General features: G+C 48.1%; 2 protein-coding genes across 4 annotated transcripts in view; one reads left to right on the top strand and one right to left on the bottom strand.

The window, feature by feature from the left end:
• The window catches only part of DDX55 (DEAD-box helicase 55), a 15,031-nt gene extending 11,015 nt beyond the window's left edge, over window positions 1–4,016 (top strand). The window contains exons 10-14 of one of the 2 annotated variants that reach the window (XM_047087999.1): window positions 514–606; window positions 1,233–1,347; window positions 1,813–1,981; window positions 2,792–3,084; window positions 3,277–4,016. In XM_047087999.1, the coding sequence (XP_046943955.1) occupies window positions 514–606; window positions 1,233–1,347; window positions 1,813–1,981; window positions 2,792–3,084; window positions 3,277–3,453 (847 nt within the window). In that variant the 3' untranslated portion in view covers window positions 3,454–4,016. Of the gene's footprint in view, window positions 1–513; window positions 607–1,232; window positions 1,348–1,812; window positions 1,982–2,791; window positions 3,085–3,276 lie in introns of those variants that run through there. The other variant, XM_047088000.1, reaches the window with a different exon arrangement.
• EIF2B1 (eukaryotic translation initiation factor 2B subunit alpha) overlaps window positions 1–14,562 on the bottom strand; it is a 15,642-nt gene extending 1,080 nt beyond the window's left edge. The window contains exons 1-10 of one of the 2 annotated variants that reach the window (XM_047088001.1): window positions 14,437–14,562; window positions 13,325–13,426; window positions 11,664–11,800; window positions 11,449–11,565; window positions 9,664–9,776; window positions 8,820–8,888; window positions 7,283–7,358; window positions 5,882–6,007; window positions 4,931–5,141; window positions 4,118–4,636 (exon numbers count right to left, since the gene is read on the bottom strand). In XM_047088001.1, the coding sequence (XP_046943957.1) occupies window positions 4,977–5,141; window positions 5,882–6,007; window positions 7,283–7,358; window positions 8,820–8,888; window positions 9,664–9,776; window positions 11,449–11,565; window positions 11,664–11,800; window positions 13,325–13,426; window positions 14,437–14,449 (918 nt within the window). In that variant the 5' untranslated portion in view covers window positions 14,450–14,562 and the 3' untranslated portion in view covers window positions 4,118–4,636; window positions 4,931–4,976. Of the gene's footprint in view, window positions 1–4,117; window positions 4,637–4,930; window positions 5,142–5,881; window positions 6,008–7,282; window positions 7,359–8,819; window positions 8,889–9,663; window positions 9,777–11,448; window positions 11,566–11,663; window positions 11,801–13,324; window positions 13,427–14,436 lie in introns of those variants that run through there. The other variant, XM_047088002.1, reaches the window with a different exon arrangement.
• Window positions 14,563–14,634: the final 72 nt, after the last annotated feature.

The following is a 14,634-nucleotide window of genomic DNA, read 5'->3' as shown; positions in this document are numbered from 1 at the left end:
TGGGGTTTTCATAACTTGTGCGGGTGGAGAGCGGATGGGAGCTATTCACTGAAGCCTCGTGGGTTGTCCTTGGGTGACTGCATGGGGGACACTCTCATCTCTTGGTGACCGTAATTGACTCTGTGTGTATAAGTAACATTTTGCTGCTTTTCTTAACCATTGAGCCTCCTGGCTGGTTTTTGTTTTTTTCCCGGTTGTGTTGTTAACAGTACTCTTCTAGGCAGAGAAAGAGAACGGACTGATGCACTTCAGGATTGCACTCAGCAGGTTTTTCTTTTCAAGTAAAAGTATGCTAATCAAAAATCCTTTCACTGTCTCCTCCCTCCCTCCCGTTTTGGTTGGGAATTTGTGAATTCCTAGATATTCTTAGGAGGAAGAAAAAGTCAAAATGTTGTTACCAAATGCTTCTGTGAGAGATTCGGGAACCTGTGTGTTACTGTCCCTGTCATCATCAAGGCCAGTACAGACTGATGGTGATCTCCTTACTCAGAACAGTGTTTTCTCATTTTCTAGTGGGATTTTAGTGTGCACAGATGTCATGGCCCGAGGAATAGATATTCCTGAAGTAAACTGGGTTTTGCAGTACGACCCTCCCAGCAGCGCAAGGTACAGTGTGACAGAATGTTACCCTCTCTGGGGAATCGGGCCCCACGAATCCCGAGGAAGATACACATAATGATGTTCATCAGAATGTTGTTTTAAATAGCAAAAATGGGCGAACAGGTGAACCGTCACTGGCATGTCAAATAGTGATGCCATATTATGCAGCATTTCAGGTTATTTTCACATACTTTTTAAAGTTCTCGCATGAATGGACGTGATAGAATGTTTAAAGGAAAATAATACTTAACACTGCATGTGAAAGTTTCAGTTTTTCTCCCAAACGTAGAAAAATGCGGGTGAACAGAACTCCTGAGCCATAATAGTTGTTACTTCTTGGTGGAGGGCTTACATAAGGCCTCTGTTCTCTTCTCTACTTTTGCCTCCCAGGTTTCTACTAGGACTGTATCATCAGCTGGGCATAAGTGCAACAGTTTTCTAGTTCACAGAAATCCTGTCCTTACAGGATCCTTACAGAATCCTGTCTGGTTTGTAGTCTGTTTAACTGCCAGCTCTGGTATTTCTGACACTGGCGAGGGGTAGGGTTGGGACTGAGCCGTAGGGTCTGGCGGCCCTGTGCCTGCACCCTGCCGTTCTCACTTGGTGATCATGTTCCCATCCTGTGTTCACAGTGCCTTTGTGCATCGCTGTGGCCGCACAGCCCGCATCGGCCACGGTGGCAGCGCGCTCGTGTTCCTCCTTCCCATGGAAGAGTCATACGTCAGTTTCCTTGAAATTAACCAAAAAGTAAGCGGTCTTTTTCCATATACAATGCCCAGTGACAGTGACGGGATGGATACCTAGTAAACTTCTTTTTGGGCACGTGGTCTGGAACTTAGCTTAGGGGTTGCATACTCACAGGGGCAAGCCCGGTGACGTGAGTGCAGGGACCTGGCTGGCTTAAAGGCTGTGGGGCGGCACCAGCCCCCGTTAGGATGGCAGACACTGCTCGGCTCCAGCTGAGCGTCAGTACTTGGGAACACAGACCTAGTGTTGGATGCTTTCCACCAGAAATCAGGATTGTTATGTAAAATCGATTTTAAAATTTTCTTTACAAAATTTCAGACCAAAGAAAACACTTGGGAATTTGGGCTTCTAGGCCTCTGATTAAGGATTACCATGAATTGTTTTGCCTCTGGCTTTATTGGCACTGGCTCTGATGGGGGTGAGGGGATCCCAGCCAGAGGAGGTGAGCATGTTGTCTGTGTGCAGTGCCCCCTGCAGGAGATGCAACTCCAGAAAAACACAGGAGACCTCCTTCCAAAGCTCAAGTCCATGGCCCTGGCTGACAGAGCTGTGTTTGAAAAGGGCATGAAGGCCTTTGTGTCATACGTCCAGGCATATGCCAAGCACGAATGCGGCCTCATCTTCAGATTAAAGGGTAAGTTGGACTGCACTTAATTGTGTCTCCTTCAGCATTATTACAGATGTGATGGTCTCACAAGTATTACAAATGTGAAGTTGCTTTGTTTTACACAAACCTTTAGGCATATACAGGGTTAATATTTTCTAAACATCTAAAAGGAAGTTTTCTGGGGCGCCTGGGTGGCTCAGTCGGTTAAACATCCGACTTTGGCTCAGGTCACGATCTTGCAGTCCGTGAGTTCGAGCCCCACGTCGGGCTCTGTGCTAACAGTTCAGAGCCTGGAGCCTGCTTCGGATTCTGTGTTCCCTCTGTCTCTGCCCCTCCCCCACTCGTGCTCTGTCTCTCAAAAATAAACATTGAAAAAAGTTAAAAAGAAACAAAAGGAAGTCTTCCTAGGGTTTGCTAGACAGAATAAACTGGCTGCTGAGTATTCCTTTCCGCTAAAACTGTAACTTTAATCCTAATTAAAATGGACCCCTTAGATCATTTGGATAGAAAACAGTTACATTGGGGATGCCTGGGTGGCTCAGTTGGTTAAGCGTTTGACTTCAGCTCAGGTCATGATCTTGTGGTGCACGAGTTCAAGCCCCATGTTGGGCTCTGTGCTAACAGCTCAGAGCCTGGAACCTGCTTCAGATTCTGTGTCTCCCTCTCTCTGCCCCTCCCCTGCTTGTGCTCTGCCTCTCTCTTTCAAAAATAAATAAAAACATTAAAAAAAAAACCCAAAAAATTAAACCAGTTGCATTGTTAGGCATCTTCCTTGGGTTGGTACTTATAATCAATCCTATTTTGGGTGTGCTAACTCTGATATTTTGGTTTAATTAGATCTTGATTTTGCTAGTCTTGCTCGAGGGTTTGCCCTGCTGAGGATGCCCAAGATGCCAGAACTGAGAGGAAAGCAGTTTCCAGATTTTTTGCCTGCAGATGTTAATACAGACACCATTCCATTCAAAGATAAAATCAGAGAGAAGCAAAGACAGAAGCTACTAGAGCAACAGAGAAAAGAGAAAAGAGAAAACGAAGGGAGAAAAAAATTCACAAAAAATAAAGCTTGGTCAAAGCAGAAGGCCAAAAAGGAGAAGAAGAAGAAAATGAATGCAAAAAGGAAGAGGGAAGAGGTACGGTGTGTTTTCTTTCTCAAACACCCAGCTGAGAATTCTGAATGAATTTTATCAAAATAATGTCTTTTAGTAGGAATTGTGTGCGGCTCCCCTATCCTTCTGTCCTGTTGTGAGTTGGGTGAGAGTGTGTTGTTGCTGGTGGGAACACGTCGCTGAGGAATTTGGTGGTTTGTTGGTCTCTATACTTAGGGTTCTGATATCGAAGATGAGGACATGGAGGAACTTCTTAATGACACGAGGCTCTTGAGAAAGTTTAAGAAAGGCAAGATTACTGAAGAAGAGTTTGAGAAGGGGTTGTTGGTGAGCGGCAAGAGAACAGTCACCACAGCAGACGTGGGGATCCCCGCCTGGGAACCTGACTGCTGACACCGGCTCTGGGGAGCATGGGAGAGTGCAGGGAATGCGGCCAGCGGGCCCGGCATGGCTCACATCTGCTTTCGCTACGTGTTGGAACTTCACATCCAAGAAAGCTGCTCAGACTTGGGGGGCGGGGGGTTTTACACTCGTGGATGTTGTATTAAAACCACACCGGCCTTTAAGTGTAATGGAAGAGCGTAACTGTCGGAGTGTAAATAACAGATGTCAATATTTATTTTGATGGGTCACCTATAAATTAAAGCTCATTTTTCTGTGGCTATTTTATACTTAACTTTCTAACAAAGATACTGAGGTAGACTTGATTTTTGGCTTTTTAAGGTTCCTTAGTGTTTTCGGGCGTCTGAGCTTCCTGGGTGTCCTTTCCCCTGGACTTCTGTTATCTCTTTCAGGGGCTGTACAAAACACCGGCATGGGGTTGCTGATGTTGCTGGGGTTCTTTTCAAAGAATAGTCCTCACCGCTGTTTTATGGGGGAGTATCTGAAAAACTAAAGAAGCAAATCCTAATCTCGGAAAAAAATATGCCTCGTGTTGAATAAATTATTTCCTTCCATCTGACTGTCTTGGGTGTGTGACTGAAGCTGCAGAGGCCTCACCAAGATGGCCAGGACCTTTGGGCCTCGGGTAGCTCTAAGTACTGATGCAACACCGTCTCAAAACCCTTCATAGAATTTATTTGAAAAGATGCTCGATTTGTCCCCAAGTACAATTTTAAAAAGCTGTTCAGGCACAAACAACATCTAAAGGAGATTCACATCTTTCACAGATGCAGAATTTCAGCTTATAAACGTTCTGGAAGGTCTTCATACGTGATGAGCCATATAGGATGCTCCTGCTAAATGCCGTTTCTGCCTTCCTCGGGTTCTCTTGCTGGTTTCCATTCTGTCTGCCCCCAGACCGATGAGGGGATGGCAGTCCCTGGCTCGTGTTCACCGCTGGAAGCCTGATGAGAACTGAACATGGTTTCTAGCCTTTCTCACGAGGCGCCGTACGTAATGTGTGTCCCGGGCAGCTGTTAGTTCCTGAAGGGGCGCCTGGCTGCACAGGAAGGCCTGCATCTCTTTGATGCTTGTAGCAAATCAGTCTGGAGTGCAGGGAAGAAGGGAGGTGGGCTTGGGCAGGTCTTTCACTGGATAAGTAGCCAGCAATCTAATTTGTGTTTCTGGAAAGTGCCTGGAAACCACGAGCGCAATTCAGGTTGGGTTTTACGGGAACTATGAACACATTTTAGATGGGGCTGAAATGAATAAACAATTCTTGAAGTTTTAGGTCTTTAGTCTAAGTCTTCACTAAAAAAAAAAAAATTCAGTTTTAGGGGTGCCTGGCAGGCTCAGTTGGTGGGGCACACCACTCCTGGTCTTGGAGTTGTGAGTTCGAGCCCCACATTGGGTGTAGAGATTACTTAAACATAAAATCTTAAAAGCTTAGTTTCTGCCCGACTCACCAAGGGGTCAAGAGGCTACTCACCCCGCCCCAAGTGCCTCAGCTGCGCCAGCAGGGAAGGGTCCAGCGGTTACAGATACAACTTGATGAGCTCGTCGCTGACCGCTGAGGGTGTCAACACCCCCAGGTCTGTAAAGAGCAGTGTTATCAAGGAAGGAGACGTGTAGTCCACCCACGGGTGCTCCTCTTTGAGATCCTGTTCGGTCTGCACAGACTTCAGGGTATCTGCCTTATACTGAGGAGAGAGAAAGCGTGCGTTGGTTTCCCCCACGAGGGGCTCAGAACCGGCGTGGGCGTGGCCGAGCAGCCAGTGCGCTACCGTCTGAAGGAGCGCCCCGAAAACACGAGAAGCCGGCTGCGCAGCGCCCTGGTGAGGAGGGCAGAGTTGCAGAGTGAGCCAGAGGGGGCGGCCTACTGGTCACCAGCCTCATCTAACGAAAACCCAAACCGCGTCTGCCCTCACTGGGGTGCTGGCTTCATTTCTCGAAACCTCTTGAGATAACAACTCACACCGTTTACACAGACCTTACTTTGTGCCCAGCACGTGCTGAGCTTTTCTCCTGGGTCACCTCCCAACTGTCGTAATGCTGCCAGGTGGCACTTGCACCTCGTTTCACAGGTAACTGAAGTTCAGGGCGGAAAACGAGAGCATGTGCCCCAGGTCACGTGGTTGTAAGTGGAGACAGGAGCCGAGCCTGGAATCAACCATCCGCTCTCCCTGCCTCCTTACAGCCCCTTCACGTGTGTCAGAGAGACCGAGAGACAGAAATTCTGGGGACAAACGGATCTCTCTGACTCTGAGTTCAACCAACAACTGATCTTTGCATCCGAGGTGTTGGAGAATGTGACGGGAGGACAGTAGCTTACGGAAACACTCTTACAGTGCTTTTTCCCCAAAGGTTTCAGCTTAGACTCAGATACCCCTTCAAATAGGTAAAAACAACAACAACAACAACAACAACAACAAACTCTTGCCTTAAACTTATCTGGGACATCTTGCTGGTTTAGTGGGAAGAGCCGTACAAACTTGAAACTTTCTGCAACCACGTAAAAAGGCTTGTTCTGTGCTTTGGCGCACACGGCCATCTGGTTGGTTCCAATCTGGAGAGTCAGAGAAAACGTAGAAGGATGAGATGTTATGGCACATTTGGAGGTGTGTGATATATTACATAATGCATGTAATTCTGGCTTTGGAATTAAAGATCTTTTAAACAAAGATGACAGCATAGGGGCCCGTGAGTGGCTCCGTCGGCCGAGTGTCCGACTTTGGCGCAGGTCACGATCTCATGCTTTGTGGGTTCGAGCCCCGTGTAGGGCTCTCCGCTGTCAGTGCAGAGCCTGCCTCAGATCCTCTGTCCCCCTCTCTCTATCTCCCTCCCCGACTCGTGCACGCTCTCTCTCAAAAATAAATGTTAAAAGAAAGAAAAAGACAACATAGACAGGTCTCCAAAGATGCACAAAGAGTCAGACGCACACCCCAAAGATGCTCAAGGTCTTCAGTCCTTAGGCAAACACAAGTCAAAACCACTATGAGATGCTACTTCACGCCCACTGGGGCGGCTAGAATAAAAAAAGAAAACACAAGTGTTGGCAAGGACGGAGAGAAGCTGGAATCCTTGCACGTTGCTGAGGAGAAGGCGAAATGGCGCGGCTGCCGTGAAGAGTCTGGTGGGTCCTCGAGAAGCTGAACGTAGAATTACCATATGACCCAGAAATTCCATCGTAGGTATGTACTGGAGGGGACTGAAAACAGGAACTCAAACGGATGATTGTGCACCCGCGTTCGTAGTGACATTATTCCCAAGAGCTGAAACGTAGAGACAACTCAAGTGGACGTGAACAGGCGGATAAGCAAACGTGGTCTGCGCACGCGACGGGACGTTACGCAGCCGTGAAGGACGACGAAGCGCTGACACCTGCTACAATACAGACGCTTGGAAAACATCACGCCAAGTGAGGCCACGCCTCCAAGCCGTACGCGTGAAACCTTTATGTCCCATATGTTTCACCACACAGCACGTGGAACAAATTATGAAATCCTTCCATGGTAAGCAACAGATAGAGAAATATTACCACCACACTACACCGATGTCCAATATGCCCAATTAGAAAACAAGCCGCCAAACCCAATTCCAATTAAAACATGTTCTGAGAAAAGATGAACTGCATTCTCATGGTTTACAAAGATCAAAGACAGGTGACCAAACTCTGGCCGCTCCAGTGGCCCCGGGGGACAGGGACACTGTCTGATGCAATGGTCGTCTGCAGGCTAAACAGGATTGGATGAGGGAACCGTAACACCCGATGCCGCCAGCAGGTAGGTTGGCGACCTCTCCAAACCCGGAGCAAGGAACCGTGGAGAAGCGATGTTCTCACCTTGTTAATGATGCCCCCGTTTTCAACAACCCCTTCAGCGCCAACTATGACAAGGTCCACTTTCTCCATGATGTAGCTGAAGAAATTAAAAAAAAAAAAAAAATTGCTCTATTTTCTTGGCTGCTGTTAGCATCACCACCTACCGACATTAATATTCCATTTTCAGCTCACTAAGCCCCTCTCAAAACAACTTTCTTCAGAAGAGCACCTCGCCCGAGACACCCTTGGCACTCTTACTAGTTCTGCCACCACGGGGCGTGGAAACCCGCCGTGATCACACCCCCACAGTAAAACGTGCACAGCATGCTGCCACCCAGCGCACATACACGTATGGGTGCGGTAACTGACCCAGGACTGATTCTCACTACGTGTGCGCCACTCGATTTTCTGATCTAATTCAATACGAACAAAACCACAATTTTAAAATCTGTGGTGGTCTGAAATTGGAAGAAAAGGCTATGTAATTCAAGAATCTTTCTGGGGCGCCTGGGTGGCTCGCTCGGTTAAGGCTCAGTCTTCAGCTCAGGTCATGATCTCACGGCTCGGGAGTTCGAGCCCCACGTCGGGGACAGCGCAGAGCCTGGAGCCTGCTTCCGATTCTGGGTCTCCCTCTCTCTCTCTGCCCCTCCCCTGCCTGCATTCTCTCTCTCAAAAAGAAAGAAACGTTAAAAAAAAATGTTTTTTAAATGAAAAAAAAATTTATAAAAAAAAACCTTTCAGGTAGGGTGAAGGTCAATTTATCTTTGACGATGAACAATTATGTACAGTTCTTCAAAATGCTTACTTTGAACGCATTCTTAATTGCCTTAACCATCTGCCTTATGTGTTTTCTTTCCAAGAGATTATCCGTCCTGTTTTCTTTTGTGAGGTACCCTGTCAGTTCTCGGAATGTGTCCTTAGTTTTAAAAGTGAAGTTGCACGGGTAAGTCAAAGAAGCCCCGAGGGCCACTGAGGACAGCCTACGCCTGCTGAAGAGGGAGCACTGATTACGTGTGCTGGCCTTAACCCAACCTTTGCACCTTGTTTTTTGTTTTTTTTGTTTTTTTTTTTTTTTAATTTTTTTTTCCCAACGTTTATTTATTTTTAAGACAGAGAGAGACAGAGCATGAACGGGGGAGGGGCAGAGAGAGGGGGAGACACAGAATCGGAAGCAGGCCCCAGGCTCTGAGCCATCAGCCCAGAGCCTGACGCGGGGCTCGAACTCACGGACCGCGAGATCGTGACCTGGCTGAAGTCGGACGCCTAACCGACTGCGCCACCCAGGCGCCCCTGCACCTTGTTCTTAAGGTGCGCCCTAAGACTACATAAGCGACTCCCACTCTCCACAACTTTCTACAGCTCTGTCTTCTGCATGTACTATCAAGACTTTATCACGAGCTTGCTGGTCTCATGAATTCAGAATTCAATTCAGAAGCGGCACATTGCCCAATGCAGTTTTATGAATGGGACGCAAACCTTCAATCAGGAAACCCTGCTCCAAGCCAACCCCGAGGGTGGGTGAGGAAAAGTAACTGTGGTCAGGAAGACAGGAACTTACCCAACAGCAGCATCTAGGACCACAGTGACAGGGACGTTGAGGTGGCAGAGAGCTTTGGCCATTTTCTTACTGGAAAATGACATTTTGAGAACATTAGAGAGTCCAAGAAAGTCCCATAGTGCGTATGATGAATCACTTAATTTGGACGACATATCACATTGGCTTGAAACGCTGCTCATATTCACGGATTAAGGGGCACATCCCAAGATTCTGGACTAAGGAAACAAGAATTTGGGTTCTTTAGAAGAAAGTATGTTTTAGGAAAACTACATTCTTGGGGACTCTGAGTAGGAGATACAAATGCAGAAAAAAGGACTAAGTTTTTCCTTTAATTATCTTCTGGAGAGAGATGTGAATCATCTACTCCTTGACACAAATCTTTCCGCAGACGTATTCGGTTGCTGTTCCTTTGATCTGACTACTAAATAAAAACCCTGGATGCCGTACCGTGGCCGACTGCAATTACACAGGATTTTTCCTCAGGGACAGGAACGGGCACAGCCAAAGGCAATGCTGACTATCTGGCAAACGGGGGGGCGTGTTCTGGGTCTTCCCACACGGGTGCAAATCCTCAGTTTGCTCTTTAAAGTGACTGCTAGGGGCCCATCGGTGGCTCAGTTGTTAAACATCCAACTCTTGACTTCGACTCAGGTCACGATCTCACAGTTCATGAGTTTGAGCCCTCTGTCAGGCTTTGTGCTCACGGTGTGGAGCCTGCTTGGGATTTTCTCTCTCTCCCTCCCTCCCTCCCTCCCTTCTCTCTCAAAATAAATACATGAACACTAAAAGAAAAAAAAAAAAAAAAAGGACTGCTCGGCACATAACCAAGTGGAACGATACTTGCCCTGATAAATCAGGCTGTGACTCTGTAATGTACACCTTGAAACGCTTCTTAGCCGCCACTGCTGCCTCCAAAACTCTCAGGACCACTCTGGAGTAGGCGTGAGTTAATATTCGCTGTGGACCGAGAAAGCTCTGTCAAAAGGGCAAGCTTTGCAGTGATCACCCACGCTCTCTGCCCCTCTAATGCACGTTCCAGGCACCCCGAGGCTTCCCTGTACCCTTTCCCACAAGTCAACTGTAGGTGGAGAGGAGATCTTTGATGGCACATGTATCGTGGGCCCTCTCTTCCCACAGCAAGTGCGGGAGGGTGGAGCCTCCGTGTGGTGTGGCTCACAAGACACAAGTCTTTCTATCTGAACGCTCTGTTAGGTTCCTTTGGGCCGGTTTTCCCATTTCTAAGACTCGGTTTGCACACTCAGGCCCGCAGGCACCAGGCAGGTCGCATGAAGACATGCTCGGGTGGGGCCAGCGGCAAAGAGGAGAGACCAAGCTCCAACGGGGTCACAACGGGCCTCCTGTTGCCAGATCATCGATTTTTCTTGAAAATCCAAGACTTAAGCGTTGGCTAATTTTTTTTAGTTTATAGATACTACTTGGGGTAAACACAACCCATTTGTGGACCGGATACAATGTACAGACGCTTGCTTAACTGTGTTCTAGGCAACAGACTACGCGGTTCTGTATATGCGAAAGGGATGGATATAGCGCCGTAGCTCTTTTCCGGGCCTCCTGAGAGCCTGTAAGAAATACAGCTTCTCAGCCCCCCAACACCTACTGAATTGGAATCTGCATTAAGATCCCCAGGTGGTTCATCCACAAGGTGAAATGTGGGCAGCTCTGCTCTGAATTTAGTCTAAATCAGCACGGATGCAGGTGGGTATCACACCTTCCAACACACCAGAGCAAAGGAAACCTGTCGAATACTGAGCGCGGGGGGCAGTCTGGCGGGAGGAGAAGGCCTCAGCGAGAGGCAGTCGTAATCTTGCCTCCACTCGAGCAAAAGTGGCTTTGTTTGCAACCGGCGTTTGTACAAGCTCTACTCGCTGCTATTACATCGTTTACTGAATAACACACTTCAAAGGTTGGGAAGGGGATAATAAAACCGAGGACAAGATTTCAGAGTCAAAATGCAAGTAAATGATTTTATGGTCCGTGGAGGCTTGGCTGGCAGAAGAGGGACGCCGTGGGAGAGACGTCATCAAAGTTTTACTGCCCCTTTGCCGGGGACTGGCTTAACCTGCAGCTCCTGTCCTCACTCAACCTGTACTTGGCAGCTCTGTGTCTCTGAAACAGCACTGGAAACGAACGCACGGACGTTATCGAAGCTAGTGCTAACCTTCACCTTCACCTTCACATCAGGATGACCCAGTGCCAAGAGCTGTTATGTGCGGACTGAATTTTGATTTAGTACACATCCAGTAATGAAAATGCTTCTTTGGTGAGACATCCTATTAAAATCAAAGAATCATCCGTGCTCTCCCAGGGTTTTTCTCCACCTGTTTAACAGGACAGCCTCTGTAACCACATTTACACATTTGTGTAGTGCTTGCTCTGTGCCAGGCATAGTACAGAGTCCTTAGATCATCTCAGTACCTCCTCCCACAACAGCCTGATGAGGTCGGTGCTGTTACTACCTTTATGTAACATGAGAAAACTGCAGCACAGAGAGGTTAAGTAACTTGTCCAAGGTGAGACAGCAAGTAAGTGGCATGGAGGGATGTTACCCCAGGAGTCTAACTCCAAGATCCTTGCTCCCAATTACCACACACCCCAGAAATCTACTCACCGCCCCATCTTTGATGAAAGTATGGCACAGATCTGCAATTTTATTTCTCGATAGGGATATTCTCCTGAGAAAAAGTTCTCCCCGCTCAATCATGATCTTTTTACATTTAGAGTAATCCTAGGAAAAAAGGAGCAGAATGAGGGGAAGGGCAAGATCCAGGAGAGTATTTGCAGCCAAACAAAGGAGAAAGGTAACCCAAGGAGGGCAGTGCTTACCGAGTATTCCAAGGAGGTGAGGCTAATAAAGCGTAGGAAGAGCTCCCCGCCTGAGGACACAGCCACAGAGGAGTCCACGCCACACAGGGTTTCTATGGCACTGGTGAGGTTTGCTCTCAGGCCCTGGATGGTCTCCCCTGGATTGATCACACGAGGAAGGCGATGTTCGTTTAAGTATCACAGCCCCTTGGTGTGTCTGTGATTCATTCACTTATTCAACCAGTGTTTCCCGAACGCATCCCGTATGCTAGAGACACATCAGTGAGCAGATGGACAGGGTCCCTGCTCTGATGGGACTCCCTCTCTAGTGGAAGAGGCAGACGGTAAACAAACACACAAAGAAACACACAAGTTACAGACCCAACGAGGACAGAGAAAAGCAGAATGATGAGAAAGGTGGGGCTACTTTGGAAAGAGCTAAAAGGGATGGCCCCTGGAATGGAGGTCATTGAAACTGAGACCTGAGTAAGAAAAGATCCAGCCACATAAAGAGCCAGTAGGAAAGGTTACAGGTGCAGACTCTAACCACAAAGACCCTGAGATGGGGACAAACTTGACAGGACAGAGAGAGGCCGCCAGGGCCGAAGCACAGTCTAGTGAGGGATGGCCTGGAAGGAAAGTAAGCAGAAGTGGCAGATGAGGTGTGCGAGGTGGTTCAGGCAGGGCTTAGGTGTTTGCGTGTTACTGCAGGTACAACGGGAAGACTCCAGAGGTCATCTTAGACACATGTCTCCAGGCCAGCCCTTCACACGCAAGAAGGCACTTTATTGTTGTTGTTACTTTGCTTATACAAGATATCATGCTATACCAGGAAACTTACACGTAGGATGCCTGAATTAGGTGATCACAGTGAGTGACACTCATACTAAAATTTATTCTGTAGCATTCTTTGTAGCAACTGCACAAATTCTGGCACATGACAGAAACTCAATAAACACTTATAAAGCTGAGCTATTGCTATAATTTAAGCTTCATGGTTGACTTGTTACAACATGGTCACTCTTGGAGAGCCTGGGTGGTTCAGTGAAGCGTCTAATTTCGGCTTATGTCATGATCTCAGAGTTCGTGGGTTCAAGCCCCGCATTGGGCTCCACGCTGGTGGTGTAGCATCTGCTTGGGCTTTTCTCTCCTCCCTCTGCTCCCACCCCCTTTCAAAATAAATAAGTATATTAGAAACAAACAAAAAACATAGTCACTCTTGATTCAAAGTTCATCTCACTTCTGAAAGGGGACCCATTTAATGATGACTGGGGGGCTCTCTCCAGGTTAAAAGGAAGACTGAGGGGAGCCTGGGTGGCTCAGTCAGTTAAGTGTCTGACTTTGGCTCAGGTCATGATCTCAAGCCTCATGAGTTTGAGCCCCGCATCGGGCTCTGTGCTGACAGCTTGGAGCCTGGAACTTGCTTCAGATTTTGTGTCTCCCTCTCTCTCTGCCCCTCCCCCCCTCCCCTCTCTCTCTCTCTCTCTTTCTCTCTCTCTTTCTCTCAAAATAAATAAACGTTAAAAACAAAACAAAACAAAACGAAGACTGAAATGAAGGAGAAGCTGAGCTTGGAGCTGCATCACCTTATGAAGGCCACACACATTTTCACTTTCTACCCTTCTAACAGTCATTAGAAGACTTTCCCAACACCTAAAGTGTTCGAATCCGACCCTCTTCACCTTTATCTCTCTTCAAGAATTCCAGCAAAGTCCGGATGGCGGCTACTGCTGAGGCCATGTCAGGATCTTCCTTCATCTGGGACTTAAAATATTCAATTAGCTCTGGGAAGGGACAAAAAAAGCAATTCATCAAACTCATTTAGCAGGATGTAAGAGCAGAGAGGTTTTCAGTTAGAAGCAAACTAATTTTAGAAATACTTTCTTTTCAGGATGTTTGGCTTCAGGGACATTAGTATTTACAAGCTCTCTTTCTCGTTTTGAGAAAGCTATCCGTTCATAATGGCATAAAATTGAAGCACCACCAAATGATCGTGGAAGGTCATCCTCCCTCTTAACCTGGACTCCACATCGTGGGAGAATCCCAGAGTCAACCTCTCCAGACAGTCTATGCTAATTCAAGCCTGTTCACCTGCTTACATATATACATGTACATGTAGAGGTCCATCCCCCTCTTATTTTCTTAAATGATAAGTATCACACATGTTAGTTTCCTCTTGTACCTCACTTAGTAAAACACCTTGATAACCACTAGACCTGCACATCAAATATGCCTTTCAAAAAAATTCCAGGGGCGCCTGGTGGCTCAGTGGGTGAAGCATGGGACTTCCGCTCCGGTCATGATCTCACTGTGAGTTCCAGCCCTGCACCCGGCTCTGTGCTGACGGCTCAGAGCCTGGAGCCTGCTTCGGATTCTGTGTGTCCCTCTCTCTCTGCCCCTCCCCTGCTCACGCTCTGTCTCTCTCTCAAGAAAATAAACATTAAAGAAAATTCCAGTACTAGATCCAATAAAGCAGGGAATCTTACTCATATTTTACATATGAAGAAATCAAGACTGGGAAGACCTGCACCCCTGGCCCAAGTGTCCCTTTTTCGGAGGAGGGCACTGGAAACTGTTGGGAGAGGAAGGCCTGGGATACCCTGGGGACCCAGCCCGTGGATACAGGGGCAGCGAGAGAGATTTAGTTGCCACTAGAAGCAGCGCATCCAGACGAGCAGCCTAAGCTTGGAAAGGGACTTCTCGCAGAGCGCAGCCTGGGCGTGCGAGGTGGAGGGACCCCGGCGTGGCTCCGCTTTAAGCCCAGCAGGCCCCGGCCCTGCCCGTCCCGACTCACCCTTGTCGTCCATGGTGCCCTCCGGACCGCGGAGCCCGAGGGGACCGGGGCCGCCCGCGCTGCGGGGAAGCGTCCCCCGACCCGTGTGGTTCGCAGCCGCAGACACGGTCAGCACGCAGCCCGACTCCACACTCCGCTTCCGGCGCTTTGGGGGGCGGGGCCGTGGGTACGGCGCGAGGCCTGGGCGGAGCCGCCTTT

This window comes from Lynx rufus, unplaced genomic scaffold (assembly GCF_022079265.1).
Source record: "Lynx rufus isolate CCGP_SWC_20201006 ecotype Redwood Valley unplaced genomic scaffold, mLynRuf1.p SCAF_24, whole genome shotgun sequence".
In the NCBI taxonomy this organism is placed as follows: Eukaryota; Metazoa; Chordata; class Mammalia; order Carnivora; family Felidae; genus Lynx; species Lynx rufus.
Note: the sequence above shows the minus strand (reverse complement) of the source record. Positions and strands in the feature narration are given on the sequence as shown.